General features: G+C 33.3%; 1 protein-coding gene across 2 annotated transcripts; it reads right to left on the reverse strand.

Moving 5' to 3' along the window:
• Positions 1–427: 427 nt before the first annotated feature.
• On the reverse strand, positions 428–7508 carry LOC100801507 (hydroxymethylglutaryl-CoA lyase, mitochondrial). 2 transcript variants are annotated; one of them, XM_003554065.5, is made up of 8 exons: positions 7258–7508; positions 6201–6381; positions 5068–5247; positions 3099–3179; positions 2854–3017; positions 1986–2122; positions 1283–1398; positions 428–990 (listed from the first exon to the last, which is right to left on the reverse strand). In XM_003554065.5, exons 1-8 carry the CDS (start codon positions 7386–7388, stop codon positions 742–744), a joined length of 1239 nt encoding a protein of 412 aa, XP_003554113.1. In that variant the 5' UTR covers positions 7389–7508; the 3' UTR covers positions 428–741. The 2 variants fall into 2 exon arrangements, with proteins under 2 accessions (XP_003554113.1, XP_006604320.1); XM_006604257.4 differs by lacking the exons at positions 6201–6381; positions 7258–7508 and adding an exon at positions 5600–6194.
• Positions 7509–15416: the final 7908 nt, after the last annotated feature.

Below are 15416 nucleotides of genomic sequence, written 5' to 3' on the forward strand. Positions count from 1 at the left end.
ACAATTAATTGATAAATTTAATATAATTAATATAATTAATTATTTTTCTTAAAAAAACATGAATCAGTTAGAAAATCTTACAGACGGAGTGAATAGTATAAAACACTTTACCACAAACTAGTAAAAAGCAGACTGACAGAAAGGAAGAAACAATTTACCCAGCACCACAGTAACAAAAAGTATAAGGATAATTCTTTGGTGCAACATGCTATAACCAACTGCCACAATTAGGAACATATAAATTTATAACGTGATCTCATACAGTAAATTGGATAATATAAAGTTCACTTCAGTTCATTGTAACATAAGTGCCAACTAAGCTTCATTAGAAGCTTCCAAATCTTGGATATAAGAAAATAAAATTTGGATGACAGCCCCTTCTGTATCCAAAAAACTCGCGAAGGAAAGGAAAAGGTCAAACCAGAAATGAAAAATAGTGATTTTTTCAACTACTTTATTATAGCAAATGTGTCAAAGATGACAATTGTTGAACTTGGACATTCTATGCAATTTTATAAGTGTGTTCCGGAGTACATGTTCAACATGTGATTTTTCTCAATAATCAAAGCGACTAAACTGACTCAGAACACAAGCAGAAGTGAACAGCATTACAATTGTGTTTGCTGGCTCTCTCTTTTCTATAGGCAGGGCCCACGGGACAGTAAACACCAACATAAATACATATTCTACAGTGGCCAAACAATGTGCCTATCATGCAGGTGCATGACTAGCTATAGTAACTTATAGTTTGGAGGCATGACTTGTAACTTTACTCAAAGCAGTAGCTGCTTTTGAACCAGATGCACGTCCTAAATGCTTGCAGATGAAATCCCCAGCAAGCATAAGCTTTCCAAGGTCCACATTTGTTTTCACTCCAAGTCCATTCAGCATGTAAACGACATCCTCAGTGGCTACATTCCCAGTTGCACCCTTGGCATATGGACAACCTCCAAGACCAGAAACAGATGAATCCACTGTGCTGATCCCCATCTATAAAATAAATGACCAGATTTAACCAAGTAGGAATTGTTTCTGAAACAAACACAACAGTTGTGAATTCTCAGTTCTTTCTACCAGGCAGTACCAAGATAGTTGTACATGCATTTCCTTGTTTATGCATGAAGTATGAAAAAGTTATATTTTAGACTGCAAAGACAATATTATCTTGCTTAGAAGAAGTAATCAATCAGGTGACTGTGAGGGGATTATAAAAACATAAAAAAAAAAGTCCTAAGCATACAGGCTGTTCCAAGTTCCAACAGCATCCAAAAAAGTTATTTACCTGAAGTGAAATTAAAATATTTGAAAGTGCCTGACCATAAGTATCATGAAAGTGGACAGCAAGCATGTCAGTTGGAACAACATCAAGAACAGCTTCAAGCATTGAAATGACAGTACCTGTAAATATGAGTAAAAGATAAAGTCAAAACTCTGAAAATAAGATAAACCAAATCTGTCAGCATAGGACCATAAAAGTGAAGTATATTAGATAATATGCAAGAACTCTTTAAACAATGCTTCACTGTATATATTTTGACAACAGACAATCAGTTAGTCTTCTGTTCTGTGTTGTTTATAACAAAAGCTGATAGGAAACTACCATTAACTTCCATTAAGGTTACAAGATTTAATAAAGATAATGGCTTTTCGGGAGAGACAAGTCCTTTTTATCAGTTCAAACTTCAAATATCTCTATCTCCTTAGATACTCATATATCATTCAGAAAATACCACATCTCAATTCAAATAAGAAAAAAGGAACTATTTTTAGAAAACATATACAACGACCTCATGGAACTAAAGAATTGTTTTTAATAATCAGAATCCTCTATATGCACAGTTGAAACAACATTATAATATAATTATCGAATCAGTCAGATCAACAAGATCCATTGCCTTTTAACAAATGAGATAGATACACCAGCACTGCAGCCAAAGCCAAAATAGCTTTGCAAAACATGAGACAGCTAATGAAAGAAACATTACCAGGTGTGCCAACACCGATTGTATCCCCCAGTGAAATCTCTGAGCAACCCATCTCATAAAGCGATTTTGCCACATATGCAACTTTTGCTGGAGCAATATTTCCTTCCAGAGGACATCCGACAACACATGATATATATCTGAAGTATGCAATCAGTCACACAACTGATCATATATAATTTACTATTATGACTTTGAAATTTAAAGTGAAGGTTAACAAAATACTGTTTGAAGATTATTCAAATAATTTCAAGGAAAAGATAGTAGATTCTAGTAAGGACAACTAGGAGTCAAGGAGTCATTCTACTATCTGCAAAACCATCTCTCTACTCAAAACCATCTTTCAATCTATGACCTCATCCAATCAAATGTAAGTTCAATATGGAGATTTTATGGTTGACAACAATCTGATGATGAGAATACCACCAAATATTGTCATAAACAAAACAAATCAGTGTCTATTTCAATTTCAAATTAAATAGAAATTAATGCCTACCATTTGACCTGAGTCCACTAAAACATTATAAATCCTACAGCTAAATGAATCTGTCAACATGCCAATATATTTCAGCTCCAGGGTTATTTTTCCACTGAAATCTAAATTACCAAACCATTACACTGCCATATAAATCCAGGTCAAAGTGGAAAAATAGATAGCCAACAACTGATGCTTCAAAATTTTTATTAAAATTTTAATTCTAAGTCCCTTCTTGTCTTCAAATCAGGATGTGTCCAATAAAAGAAATGAACCATATATATCAATAATCCTTTCTGTTTAAACTAGAAGTATATACACATAAAATTTCAGAAAACACAAAAATTTATCCATTATTTACTGTAGAGATGGACAAGTATGAACTGAAAGTTATACCCACGAACTGGGATCGAGAGGCTTCTAGCAGCTGAAGCAATATCGTGGCAACGAGCAAGATTATCCTCAATGCTAGAATTCAGATTTGCTTTTGAGAATGATTCAGAAGCTGCAGGAAAAACAGCCACTTCTTTAGCTCCAGCAGCAACAGCTGCCTCAAAGCCCTGGAAGAAAGGGCTCAGATAACCATGTCCATCCACAAATTCTTAAAAAATCACATTTTTACCATTCAATATAATTCTTACTTTAAGGTTTGGAGTCAAGACAGGAAACCTAGCACCTTCAACATTTTGAATTGCTGCCAGTACATCCTTTGCATCTGCCAACTGGATTCAGTAAAAAATATGAGAAAATAGTTGGTCAGGGGATCCCATTCTTCATTAAATATTGAGTAAAAAAAAGTGTACAGTTGAAACACAATTTTGAAAGCACAACAGAAATCATGACCAACACTTCAACCTCGGGCCATAGACCATGTGAAGAATTGAAGTGGAAAACATCAAGTAATTGTGATTCAAATCATGAATTGCCAAACTAATTTTTGAATTGTGAATCATAAATTTTATAGAACCGTAAGATTCAGAAACACAACGTAAAATAGCTTGAAATGAATTATATAAAAATGGCTTGATTCTAAAACACAATGAATTGTGAATCATAAATCACAATGTAATCATTTTAAACCAGGAATTGCAAACAACTTAACCATAAATCTCACAAAACAAATCATAAGTCACAACTGAATCTTGATACTTGTATGCAGGCTAAGTAATAACAAAGCCCATAATACATAAATAATCAAGTGAACTCATAAGTCACAATTCAGCGTATCTCCCAGGTGCACATAGAGTAAGTGAGTGACTGTATGAAACTTCTTTTTCAAAACAATGAAAACAAAGCAATGGAACAACCATATAGATTGCATAGAGTCATAAGACTATGAGTGAGTATGTGAAAGTGAAACCCTAATCCATAAGGATGAAAAACAGAGCAATGTGATAATCAAATAGGGTGGTTCAGCGCTCCTTCATTTCCTTTTCAATTTAATCATTTAAGCTTATCTGACTCTTCATTTTATTATTTGAGAATTGGTACAAGAAAAGGAAAAAAGAAAAGAAAAAAAAAACAAATTGCTAAATCAAGCAATTTATATTAGTGATATGGAATTGTAACAATTCATGCATGTGCCACACAACTCAAAGCTATCTGCTATTCATCACATGATACTGATACAAAATGCTAGCTTGTCATATTGTATTGAATTGTGCAATTTGAATGGTGAATCAGGCAATTCAAAATATTAAAGAAAACATGTGACTTTGTAAGATATTACCTCATATGAATGCAAAAAGTTTGGAGAATCAACATTTTTCCTTGTCATACAATTAGTCAGTTATGTAGCTGAATTAATCAGTTTGAATGAATGTGCAGTTGGTCAATCTTTTTTGAAGAAAAATTGACAATTTCTCCAAGCTTTCCAAAAACAAGTCACTAATTACTAAAAGTTCAAACATGCACATCATGCTTATATTCGAGTATAACGATGACAACAATACCCAGTAAAGTTTCTTTTGCAAGTATGAGGCAAGCCATCTAATCCAACATCAAGGCTCGCTATCTACAAGTGCACATTTTACTATTCATGGACCAGCTAATCAATAGCTCATTGTAACTAAAAATGTGAATTTTATTGACATTCTCAGAGATATTGAAGAACCAATGCTCAAACATGAACTTAAACAGACAGAAACTCAAAAAACACATTTTCATGGAAGCACCACTCATTAACAAATACCCAGTACTAGGACAACACTCATTAACAAAAGAGAGACACTTATTTCCCTACTTTATAATTTATATTCATAAATTTATTTAAGCTGATAGAAGCTAAGCTACTAACTGATGCCATGGACCTTCATGATCACTCATTTTCCAACAACCTTCTGCAGAAAAATTGAAGAATACTTCATATGTCAAGCAAAGAAAAGGATGAATCATTATTCCTTATCACCCCCCCGGAAAAAAACAAAATTATCAGAGAAATGCAAGAAGATTAATCAAATATCTCTGGATACATTAAATTGTCAAATAACAGGCCATATAAGATGTAATAAATAGAATGTAAGTAGGGTCAAAAGAATGTGCCAGAATGACAATATTAAGGGAGAATCACCAATGATTGATTATTTATATAAAGAATAAATATACTCTTACCTGGGGTACCCATTTTGGTGAGACAAAACTTGTCGCCTCAACAACTGACAACCCAGAAGAAACTAGCAGTTTTATTAACTCAACTTTTACATTAGTAGGAATAATGGCCTTCTCATTTTGCAATCCATCCCTTGCACCAACTTCCACTATCTTTACATAGTCTGGAATACTTGTAAGAAGCTGAAGCATTTCATATATTGTTAGCCATAAATTCTCCAAGAATGAGATCTTCAGAATAAAAAATGTTCAAGAAGAAATGAAATGCTCAACAAGACAAAATAACCAAAACATCACATTACTTTCATAATTGGACATCATGCATCAGCTTAATTAGTACCCATCTGGGTGCGATATCATATCACACTATCACACACAGAAAATTGGACAACTAAAATACCCCTAAAAAAAGGAGTGAAAATGGAATGAGTAAAATATGAACAAATCAAGCCAAGATGAAATTTTGAGACGAAAATAGAAGACCCAAAAGGAGGAATTGAAAAGGGTATGAATGAATTGGATTGGGAGAGTAAACCTTGGTGGATTTCTCGGGTAACAAAATGCCAGTGGTGATCTTCGATGGAGGCACGATTTTCTCCACCAAAACCCGATTGAACAGTGGAATCAAACGCTTCGCCATTTGGAAGACACGACACCAAAGGGAAGGGAGAGAACACTGACAGAGAGCCTCTTGTTGAGAAATTTGAGGTCCCTTGTTAGGGTTTTACAAAGGGTTAATGTTGGTTCTATTTTAATTTTTTGATTTTATACTATTTTTGTTTATACAAGGGGGTTCTAGAATCTTCGCTTGGCATGCTTCGTTTATTTTCAATTTTTATTCATTCCATGGTGCATGTTGTTCTGTCCGAAATCCGAATAAATCACTTGTTAGAAGTCAGGCCCGGCCCTGAGACTTGTTCGGCTATTGCTTTCTGCACTTTCTTTAGTGTTGAATGTATGAAATCAAAATGAAAAATAATAGACTTGGGCTTTTCATGAAATGTAAATTATAGGCTCAACATGACAGCTATAATGATGTACTAAGTTAAGCATGCATTATCTTCCTTGCTTAACAACATATTCAAGTTAAAATACATAACAAACAGGAAAAATGATATACTTAAGATCAACTGCACCTTACTTGAGAACTCCTTTGAGCATATATCATTGCAATCAGATGCAAAATGACGATTTACCACATAGCAGGATGCTTGACTATTGGCATTTGACCTTGAAGTCCAGTTCAGGCATCGAGATAAACCCTTTACATGGTATTTGTCAAAGTCATTCTTAACTTCTCTTGTGTTTGTAATTTCCCTGGTGCATTCAAGATTAGGAAAGTAAAGAACATTGTTTAAAGTAATAGCCATTACTCAAAAAAATTTAACAAACTTTCATAATTAATTAAATCAACAAGGAGTAAAAGTGTAAAACTGAACAATACATAATTATATTAGAGTCTTTCTACAGTGCATACATACACATTTACACTTCTCCCAAACACTAATTTATCAACATTAACATTTCCTTCTGCAGTATATATTCCATTATACCATTATCATTCCCAAACATAAGTCATGCATAAAGATACAACTTGCCCCCATCTACCCATCAATTTGTATGTTACCTAGTGACCAAATACCACACATATATCAACATTCATAACACTCGTAAACAGCAGAAAAAGAGGATCACATATAGTTCATCATCATCTGAGTGGTTTTACTCCAAACCTAGCGAAAATTCACATAATAATCAACCCATCCTACTTCTACCAAGAAAAATCTTCAAATTACAGCATAACTTCTTTCTTTTTTACATCAAATTACAGCATAACTTAATATAGACTAATATAAGCTAAAATTTCCTGTGTGCATCCTCACTATCCCTGTTCAGAAGCACCGAAATAAACCATCAATTCAACTTCTAGAATGAACTATGCATGCGTTCACAACCAAACAAAACAACATTCAAGTTCAGCTGAATAAGAATTCAATTAAACAGAAATCAATAAACAATCAAATGGTTTCACTTTCAACAATAAACCCAGAGAAGAGCAAACTCATTCCAATTCACTCCAAGCAATTATCTCAAAAAACTGATCTTCCAATCAGAGGGTCATTCGTGAAACAATTTCCGCGTAGACCACCAATACATAGAAAACAGAAGGAAACGAGTTACCGGAAGAATTACCGAACATGAGGAGATTCAACCCCATGAGAGGGAAATGCGTGAAAAGCAGCAGAACCTGAGAAAGCAGTAACAAGTTGCGGTGGAGGATTGAAGAATCGACGACCCCTTTGAAGAATCCTATGCATAGCCATGGAAAATCAAAGACTTGCTTGCAGCTGTGAGGAAAATGGATGTTATGAATGAGAATAGTTCTGAACAAAGACGTGGGAGGCTGAGTTGGACTTGGATAAGGACAAACATTAGATGAGTTGGAGTTGGAGTTGGACAACCATTATAGTAAGGCTAAATGTAACTCTTTTTTTTATGTTTTAGGATTTTTTTTATTATGATTTGTTAAGTTTTAAAAAGTTTATTTTAATTTTTTATATTTTAAAAATTTTATTTAATATATTAAATTTTAAAAGTTTTATTTAGTATATTAAATTTTAAAAGTTTTATTATATATGTTTGTATTGCGTTGTCGTGTGAAAATGAAGGAAGTTAAGAAAACAACTAATTGAATACATTTTATGAACATAACACAATTTTTAGTCGTTATTATTTTAAATTAATTATTTCAAAATTTAAAGTTAACAAAACACTAATAATTTTTAATGAAAATTAAAAAAAATAATTAAAATGAAACTTTTGAAAATATAAAAAACTAAAATAAAACTTTTAAAATTTAATATACTAAAATGAAACTTTTAAAAATATAAACGATAAAAATGAAATTTTTAAAATTTAATGTACTAAAATAAATAACATAATAAATCAAAAGTGATATTTAATCTTATAATAAGCATTAATCACCTTCAAATCTCTCCAAGCACATAATTTATGTAAACTTTCATTTCATTATTTTTTATTTTTTATACTTTTGTATGTATAATTAAGTAGATGAAAAATATTAAGAACATTCTCTAACACACTTATTTATCTTAAAGAATTGCAAGATGTTCTTTCTCATTTTTTGAACTTTAATGTTAAGTTCATTACGCCACAGACTAATGTAGTTACCCAATCTCTATCGCAAGGACTGCTATTGCAAATGCTAGTCCATCCATTTATCATTTGATATCATGTTGTATTGATTTAGTTGTTAATAATGATATGATATGAGTTAGCTTTTGTAAAAAAAATAAAAATTCAAAGACATTTTTTATTATTGGTAGATATTTATAAAAAAAGGATAAAATTTGGCGAGTCTTACATCATGATTAATCACTTCTTTCTGATTTTGTAATTTTCGATGAATTTTAATCCATTAGAAAAAAAAAATATTTGAAGAAACATACTAAAAAATGTGTTCCTAATACTCATTTGTTTTATTATATTTATAACAATTGAGTTTAAGCTGTATTTATAACTATTGTTGAAAAGTAATGGTATTTTTTTACAATATTTTTATGAATATATTATTTATCATTTTTATTATGTTAATAATTTTATTTATATTTTTCCTTCTTTTTTTTTATCTTTCTTAACCATTGAAATTATTTGATACGTTTTATAAAAAAAAATACTAATAATGTAAATGATGAACTCTTTAAAAGAATCATGAATCGATAGATGAATTTAATTTCACTCTCATGTTAAATTTCAATTAAGATAATCTATTAAAATATTCTACAATATTACATTTTCATAATCTAATAAATAAAAAAAATTATAAATTCTTGAGTACATATTTCAATTAATAGATTGTCATTTAGCATTAAATTTCTTATTAAACACTAAATTGATAAAGTTAAAAATAATTTTAAAAATCTAAAAATAAAAAATAATTGAGTTAAATAGGTTAATCTCACACTTTATCTTTTCTAACAAATGAATTTCAAGCTTTCCGTTACATTCGTATAAATAAGCAAGTCAAATTTATACAACATTTTTTTTATGTAAATTAAGTCTATATTTTAAAGGTATAATTCGTCTAACTACAATGGCTACAGTGCACAGTTTCACGGGTAATGGCTGGAGTGATGAACTTCCTAACAGTGGAGGTGGTGGGATATCATTCAAGGGAGACAACCAACCACATCGAAACCAGTGGTGAACTTGATCAAACAGAACCTGGCACGTATTGAGTATATAAAGAAGGAAACCCCCTGAACCCAATGTTCCACATAACTGAGACAAAGTTGCTGCAGTTAATGGTATGTCTTCTCTCTCTATGGACATGAACGTGGAATCAGTGCCAAGTGATCAAATTGAGAATACTAGTGGGGGCAAAGCTATGGTCACGTGAGGGGGTGGGGACCCATGTATTCTTATCTGGTGGCAACTTTCATCCAGCTAGAGCCTTTTATCTGGCTACTATGTCGATCTTCATGTTGTTGGTGGAGTCTTTACTTGGCAGAAGAATATCGGCAATGGGAGGCATGTGAGGAAGAAGCTAGATCGATGTATGACAAACTCTAAATGGCTCTTATAATTCCCACATGGTCTTGTAGAACTACTGCAACAACATGGATCAGACCATAATCCTCTCCTGATTAATTGTTTCAAGTGCCCGAGCAGAAAAGACAAATCCTTTCACTTCCAGGAAGCTTGGACTACTCACCCAGAATTTAGAGACTTGGTGTCCCAAACATGGAACATGGTACTGGGGGATGCTCCTCAAAAGCCTGAAGGGATAAGAGAGAAAGCACTCGTCTTTAACAGAGAGACTTTTGGCAATATTTTCAGAAGGAAGGAGTTAGAGGCCAGAATTAAAGGGGTACACAAGATTCTTAATGTAAATGTAACTTCTGATATGGTACAGCTTGAAAAGACCCTTCAGCAAGAATATAATGAGGTGTTAGCTCAAGAAGAGATCCTCTGGTTCCAGAAATTCAAAGAGAATTAGGTGAAGCTAGCTAATAAAAATACCAAGTTTTTTCATACCAAACTCTTATTAGGCGACGGGGGAATAAGGTGATTGGTCTCTTTATTGATGGCACCTGGTGCACAGACCCACAGCTTTTACAGATTGAAGCTCCGTCCTTCTTTAAGAATTTGTTCAACACGAATGAGCCTTGTTTTCCCCCATGCTTGAAGCTAGATAATATTTCCCCTATTAGCATAGACATGCTTGAAGACCTCATTAAACTTGTCTCAAAGACTAAAGTCAAACAAGTGGTGTTTACTATGAATCCTTATAAAGCCCCTAGGCTATATGTTTTTCAACCTTTTTTTCTACAGAACATATTGGGATGTTGTGGGTGATGAAGTTTGTAACTTGATTGCTCAAGCTTTCTCCACTGCCACTTTCCCTCAATAGTGGCTGAGACCTTGATTGTTCCAATCCCTAAAGTGGATACCCTACTACCATGAAGGAGTTTAGGCCTATAAGTTTTTGCAATGTCTTGTTTAAATTTATATCTAAGGTGTTAGTTCAAATACTTCACCCCCACATGGATTTTATTATTGGTCCACTACAGAGTAGCTTTATACCAACTAGAGGCAGAACTATGCAATTATAGCTTAGGAGATTGTTCATCACATGCACAAGAAGAAAGGGAAGTCAAGTTATCTTCTTTTCAAAATTGACTTTGAGAAAGCGTATGATAGGATTAATTGGGATTTCTTGAGGGCTACTATGATGGATTTTGGATTCCATCATTATGAATTGTACTTGCTCGACTTCTTTGGCCTTGGAGTGCTACAATGAAATGATTGACGGCTTCAAGCTTAATAGAGGATTGCATCAAGAAGACCCACTTTCACCGTACATGTTTCTGTTATGTATGGAGAAATTAGTTTTGCTTATTCAGGCGAAGGTTAGCAAGGGTACTTGGCAGCCGATGAAAACATTAGTGAGGGGGGCAGAGGTTTCCCACTTGTTCTTTGCAGATGATTGCCTACTTTTTTTCAAAGCAACTTGTGCTCAAGTGAAACTTGTCAAGGAGGTTTTGGGATTGTTTTGCAAGGCCTCGGGTTTAAAGGTCAATGCCCAGAAATTCATCTTTTATGCCTTCTCCAATCTCAAGAGACAAGAGATTACCAAGTTTGCCTCTATTCTTCAATTCTATCACACTACCAATCTAGGTAAATCCCTGGAGTTTCCTATGTTGAAATTAAGAGTTTGGAATATGGATTTTTCTCATATTATAGATAGAGTGAATAACAGGCTAGCTGGGTGGAAGAGTAAATTACTAAATAGGGCAGGCAAGATGACTTTAGCCAAATTGGTCTTATTTTTTATTCCTACCTACTTGTGGATTCCTGAGGGCATATGTAATCACATTGATGCAGTTGTTAGGAACTTTATTTGGATAAACCTTCTACACATTAGGTAGGGTGGGACGAAATCACTCGGCCTAAAAGCAAAGGAGGACTTAGCATACTCAAATCCTGGAGGCCAATATCTCTTTTCTTGGGAAACATGTTTGGTCTTTTATGCACCATCCAGAGAAGTTGTGGGTCAAAATGCTTACGAATAAATATATGAATGGGTTAATGATTATGAATGGCCATGTTAAGCCAGGTTCTTCCTACATATGGCGTTCAATGATGAAAGCTTATGACCAACTAGAAGATGGATTCAAGTTTAAACTGAGGCGAGGAAAGGTGTCTTTGTTCTACGAGCAGTGGTTTGATGGGGATCTACTTTGTCAACATCTAGAGGAGGTGCATGAAATGGACATCCATCTTAGCATCAACAATGTGTGGTTGGATAACACATGGCATTGGGAGCTTGTTCGAACACCGTTGCATGCTGCTATAAAACATAAACTTTCGAACATCATACGAAGGATAAATTGATCTAGGGCCACTCAAGTTCTGGAGAATATTCTACCAAATATGTCTTTCAGTGGTTACACATAAACCTAACGTTCATAGTGCCTCTCTAGGAGAGTGGTCATTCATCTGGAAATCCAACATACCAGAAAACATAAAATTTTTCCTTTGGCTTGCCATGCATGGCAACCTTCCTACTAACCTTTTCCGCTTTAAGCGACATTTATCTGTTGTTTGTTCTTGTTGCAGGTGTGGCTACGCAGAAGAAGACTTCCTTCACTTGATCAGAGACTGTTCTCAGGCTTTGGTTATCTGGAAGCATTTCCACCTAGACTCCAATGTCAACTTTTGGTGTAATTACGTCAAGAGCTGGATTATTTATTAGCTAAGAAGCAACCATGTCATGTTGTCCATGTGCATATGTTGGTACGCCTGGCAAGCTAGGAATGCACGAGCTATTCAAGGAGATGTTTGGACGACTTGGTACACGACCAACTAGATTCAAGTGCTCAAGGAGAGTGATCAAGTCATGCTTAAGTTGAAAAATTAAAGGACCATTTCGTTGCTCGAAACGTTCTTGAATATCATCCCAGATTGCTTTGGCAGAAGAACAATGTAAGATACTTACTTGTATTTTTTTGGATAAAGAATTAACGAGACAGGAAGAAACGATACTATCGTTGCGATGCCACAAAGCATGAGTTGAGTGACCCAAAGCAGGTTCATGAATTGTACCATTGACAAACCCATATTTGTTCTTCCCATGAAGAGCCATGTGCATTGCTTTCTTCCAAGAATTGTAGTTTTCACCGACAAGAGGATGAGAAACTAAGGCAATGTCAAGATTGTCGGAAGAATGAAGAATGAAGAATAAAGGGGTTAGAATCATCAATGGCAACCATGGTCATGAGAGAAAAAACAAATAGCTTCAATAGGAAGCAAGAGGCACGAAAGCAAAAACTTCTGATACCATATCAGAAATGAAAGATAGATGAAAAACAGTTTGAGGATTAATTCATCAAAGTATTACAAAGTTGATTTATTTATACAAAGACAAAAAATAGCTAACTTGAGTAACCAACTAACTTACTCAAATAACTTCTAGTAACTATCTAACTGCCATAACTAACTAACTACTCAAATAACTTCTAGTAACTAACTAACTGTCATAACCAACTAACTACTCAAATAACTTCTTGTAACTAACTGCAACTGCTTAATCGTGATAACGTTGGAGATTGGATCACAGGTTTCTATGGATATGCTATGAACCTCTTCGTCGAGCTCACGATCATTCGTCAAGGATTACAGTTGATATGGAGATTGGGACATCGTGATGTTGTTTGCAAATTAGATTCCAAGACAGTCCTTTTTCTAATTTGTGATGCAAATATCAGGTATCATCCTCATGTTGCTATTATTATCAAGATCAAGGACTACAGGTCTAAACCATGGAGACTTCACTTTTGCCACGTCTTGCGGGAAGGTAACAAGTGTGTCGATGTATTAGCTAGGATAGAATCATCTCATGAAGACAACTTTGTTCAATGGGATACTCCTCCTCAACAACTTCACTCCTTACTGTTAGTTGTTGTTGTTGGGGTTGTTTACATTAGATTGTAGTTGCCTTTATTTTCTTTCCATAAAAAAAATATTATAATTCGTCTCGACCAATTTACACCTCTAGTCATGATATCATATTAATGAGTTTCAATCGTAATATGTAAAAAATAGGAGGTAAGGAACTATTGTGTCCTTAGATTTAAAAATATATTGTTTAAAGGAAAAGTAGTTATCAAAATTTATTTCATTTAGTAAAATATTAAAAATTCTTTCACATGTAAAAAAATATTGAAGTGCAAAATAAGATCAGTTCACAAGTCAATCTATACATAGGAAATGGTGCAACTCCTTACATTTGTTCAGTTGTTCTAAATCACTTTTCAATAAATATACTAAAATTAATTCTAATTATAATTGATGATTAAAATAACAATCTAATTTTCGTAGTTGTCTCAAACACGAGTTATGCAAAAAATTTAAAAGTGTGTTATATGAACCACTTAAATTAAAATTATTGTAATTCATTTTTTAGATTTTGAAAACGATAAAATTATAATTTTGAAATAAAAAAAATGATTTTCTGTAAAAAAAAAATGATTTTAGTGAAATTTGGGTAAAAGATAGACACAAGTGTTTTATTTTTTCAAGATTTTAAAAAATATAAATTATTGTTGGTTAGATTTTTTTTGGATTAAATATATTTTTAATTTTTCAAAATATTCGGTCACATTGAGTGTTCCATGCTTCAAACCATAAATTTCTTGTTGAAGCTCTAAAATTCGTATCAAGACCCCTTTAGAAAATCTTTCTTTGAGATCTCTGTGTATATCAACCATGTTTTCAAGAAATACAATGTTTTCAGCCATTGATTGATGCTAACACTAAATTCATGAACCAAGAATGAATCGGCATGTTGCACCTTTTGCATGCCTGATAGATTGGGTCATCTTCCAATGGAAATTGAAAACTTCCATCGATGAATCTAAACTTTTGAAAATTCATCAACACTCTTTGCATTAACCTTGCCCGTGCATGATAATTTGTTCCATTTAGAGTTGGAGGAATGGACACTATGAAAGGTCCTTCATTTGGATGGATGAAATAGTTGATTGAAGGGGTTCTAAGAAGGATCACCACCTCTAAGTAAGTTTCTTGCCACGATCAGGGAGAGCACACAACAAACTAAGGTCTTCCTAGAAGAGATCAAATACTATATATTAAGATCTCTATTAATAAGAAAAAGAAACAGAGCTAAACTGCAAGTGAAATATCATATTGCAAAAAGGAACACTTTAATTCATTGATGGATGTATACAACGGGTGCTCATATATCAGATTCTAGGTGCATCAAGTAATCAGTGTGTCTAACCTTGTGAGATAGCTCGTTCCCTAACAACAGAAAAGAAAATACCCAACTAACTATTAACTAAAAATTACTAACACTTGGGTATAACAATTGTCTCTTCTATTTGTTGCTTAGTTGGGTTAAATAACACTAATATTGAAGGAGCTACCGATTGATAGGCTTGTCGATATTAGAAACAAAAAAACTGATACAATGGCTTAAAAGCGAAATACTAGATATATAGTATCCAATAGGATAATTTGTTCATGATTTGTTTTTTAGTACAAAATATTAATTACACTTTACCGACGACTAATTTTTATCGAAAAATTTAACTAGCTATTTTTACTGAAAGATGTCTTTTAATTATGTTTTTTTCATTTATAAGACTTATAATTGAAGAGATCTGAGCGTAGTTTCATTTGAATTGATGAATTATTGGTTCATATTTTATTTTGATGAACGATGGTGAATAAAATGTAATTCTTTTATTATTGTTTTTGCAACAATTTAAAAGGATAGTTTGCTCTTACTTCAAAATTATGGTAAT

Source organism: Glycine max, chromosome 19, assembly GCF_000004515.6.
Source record: "Glycine max cultivar Williams 82 chromosome 19, Glycine_max_v4.0, whole genome shotgun sequence".
NCBI classification, from domain to species: domain Eukaryota; kingdom Viridiplantae; phylum Streptophyta; class Magnoliopsida; order Fabales; family Fabaceae; genus Glycine; species Glycine max.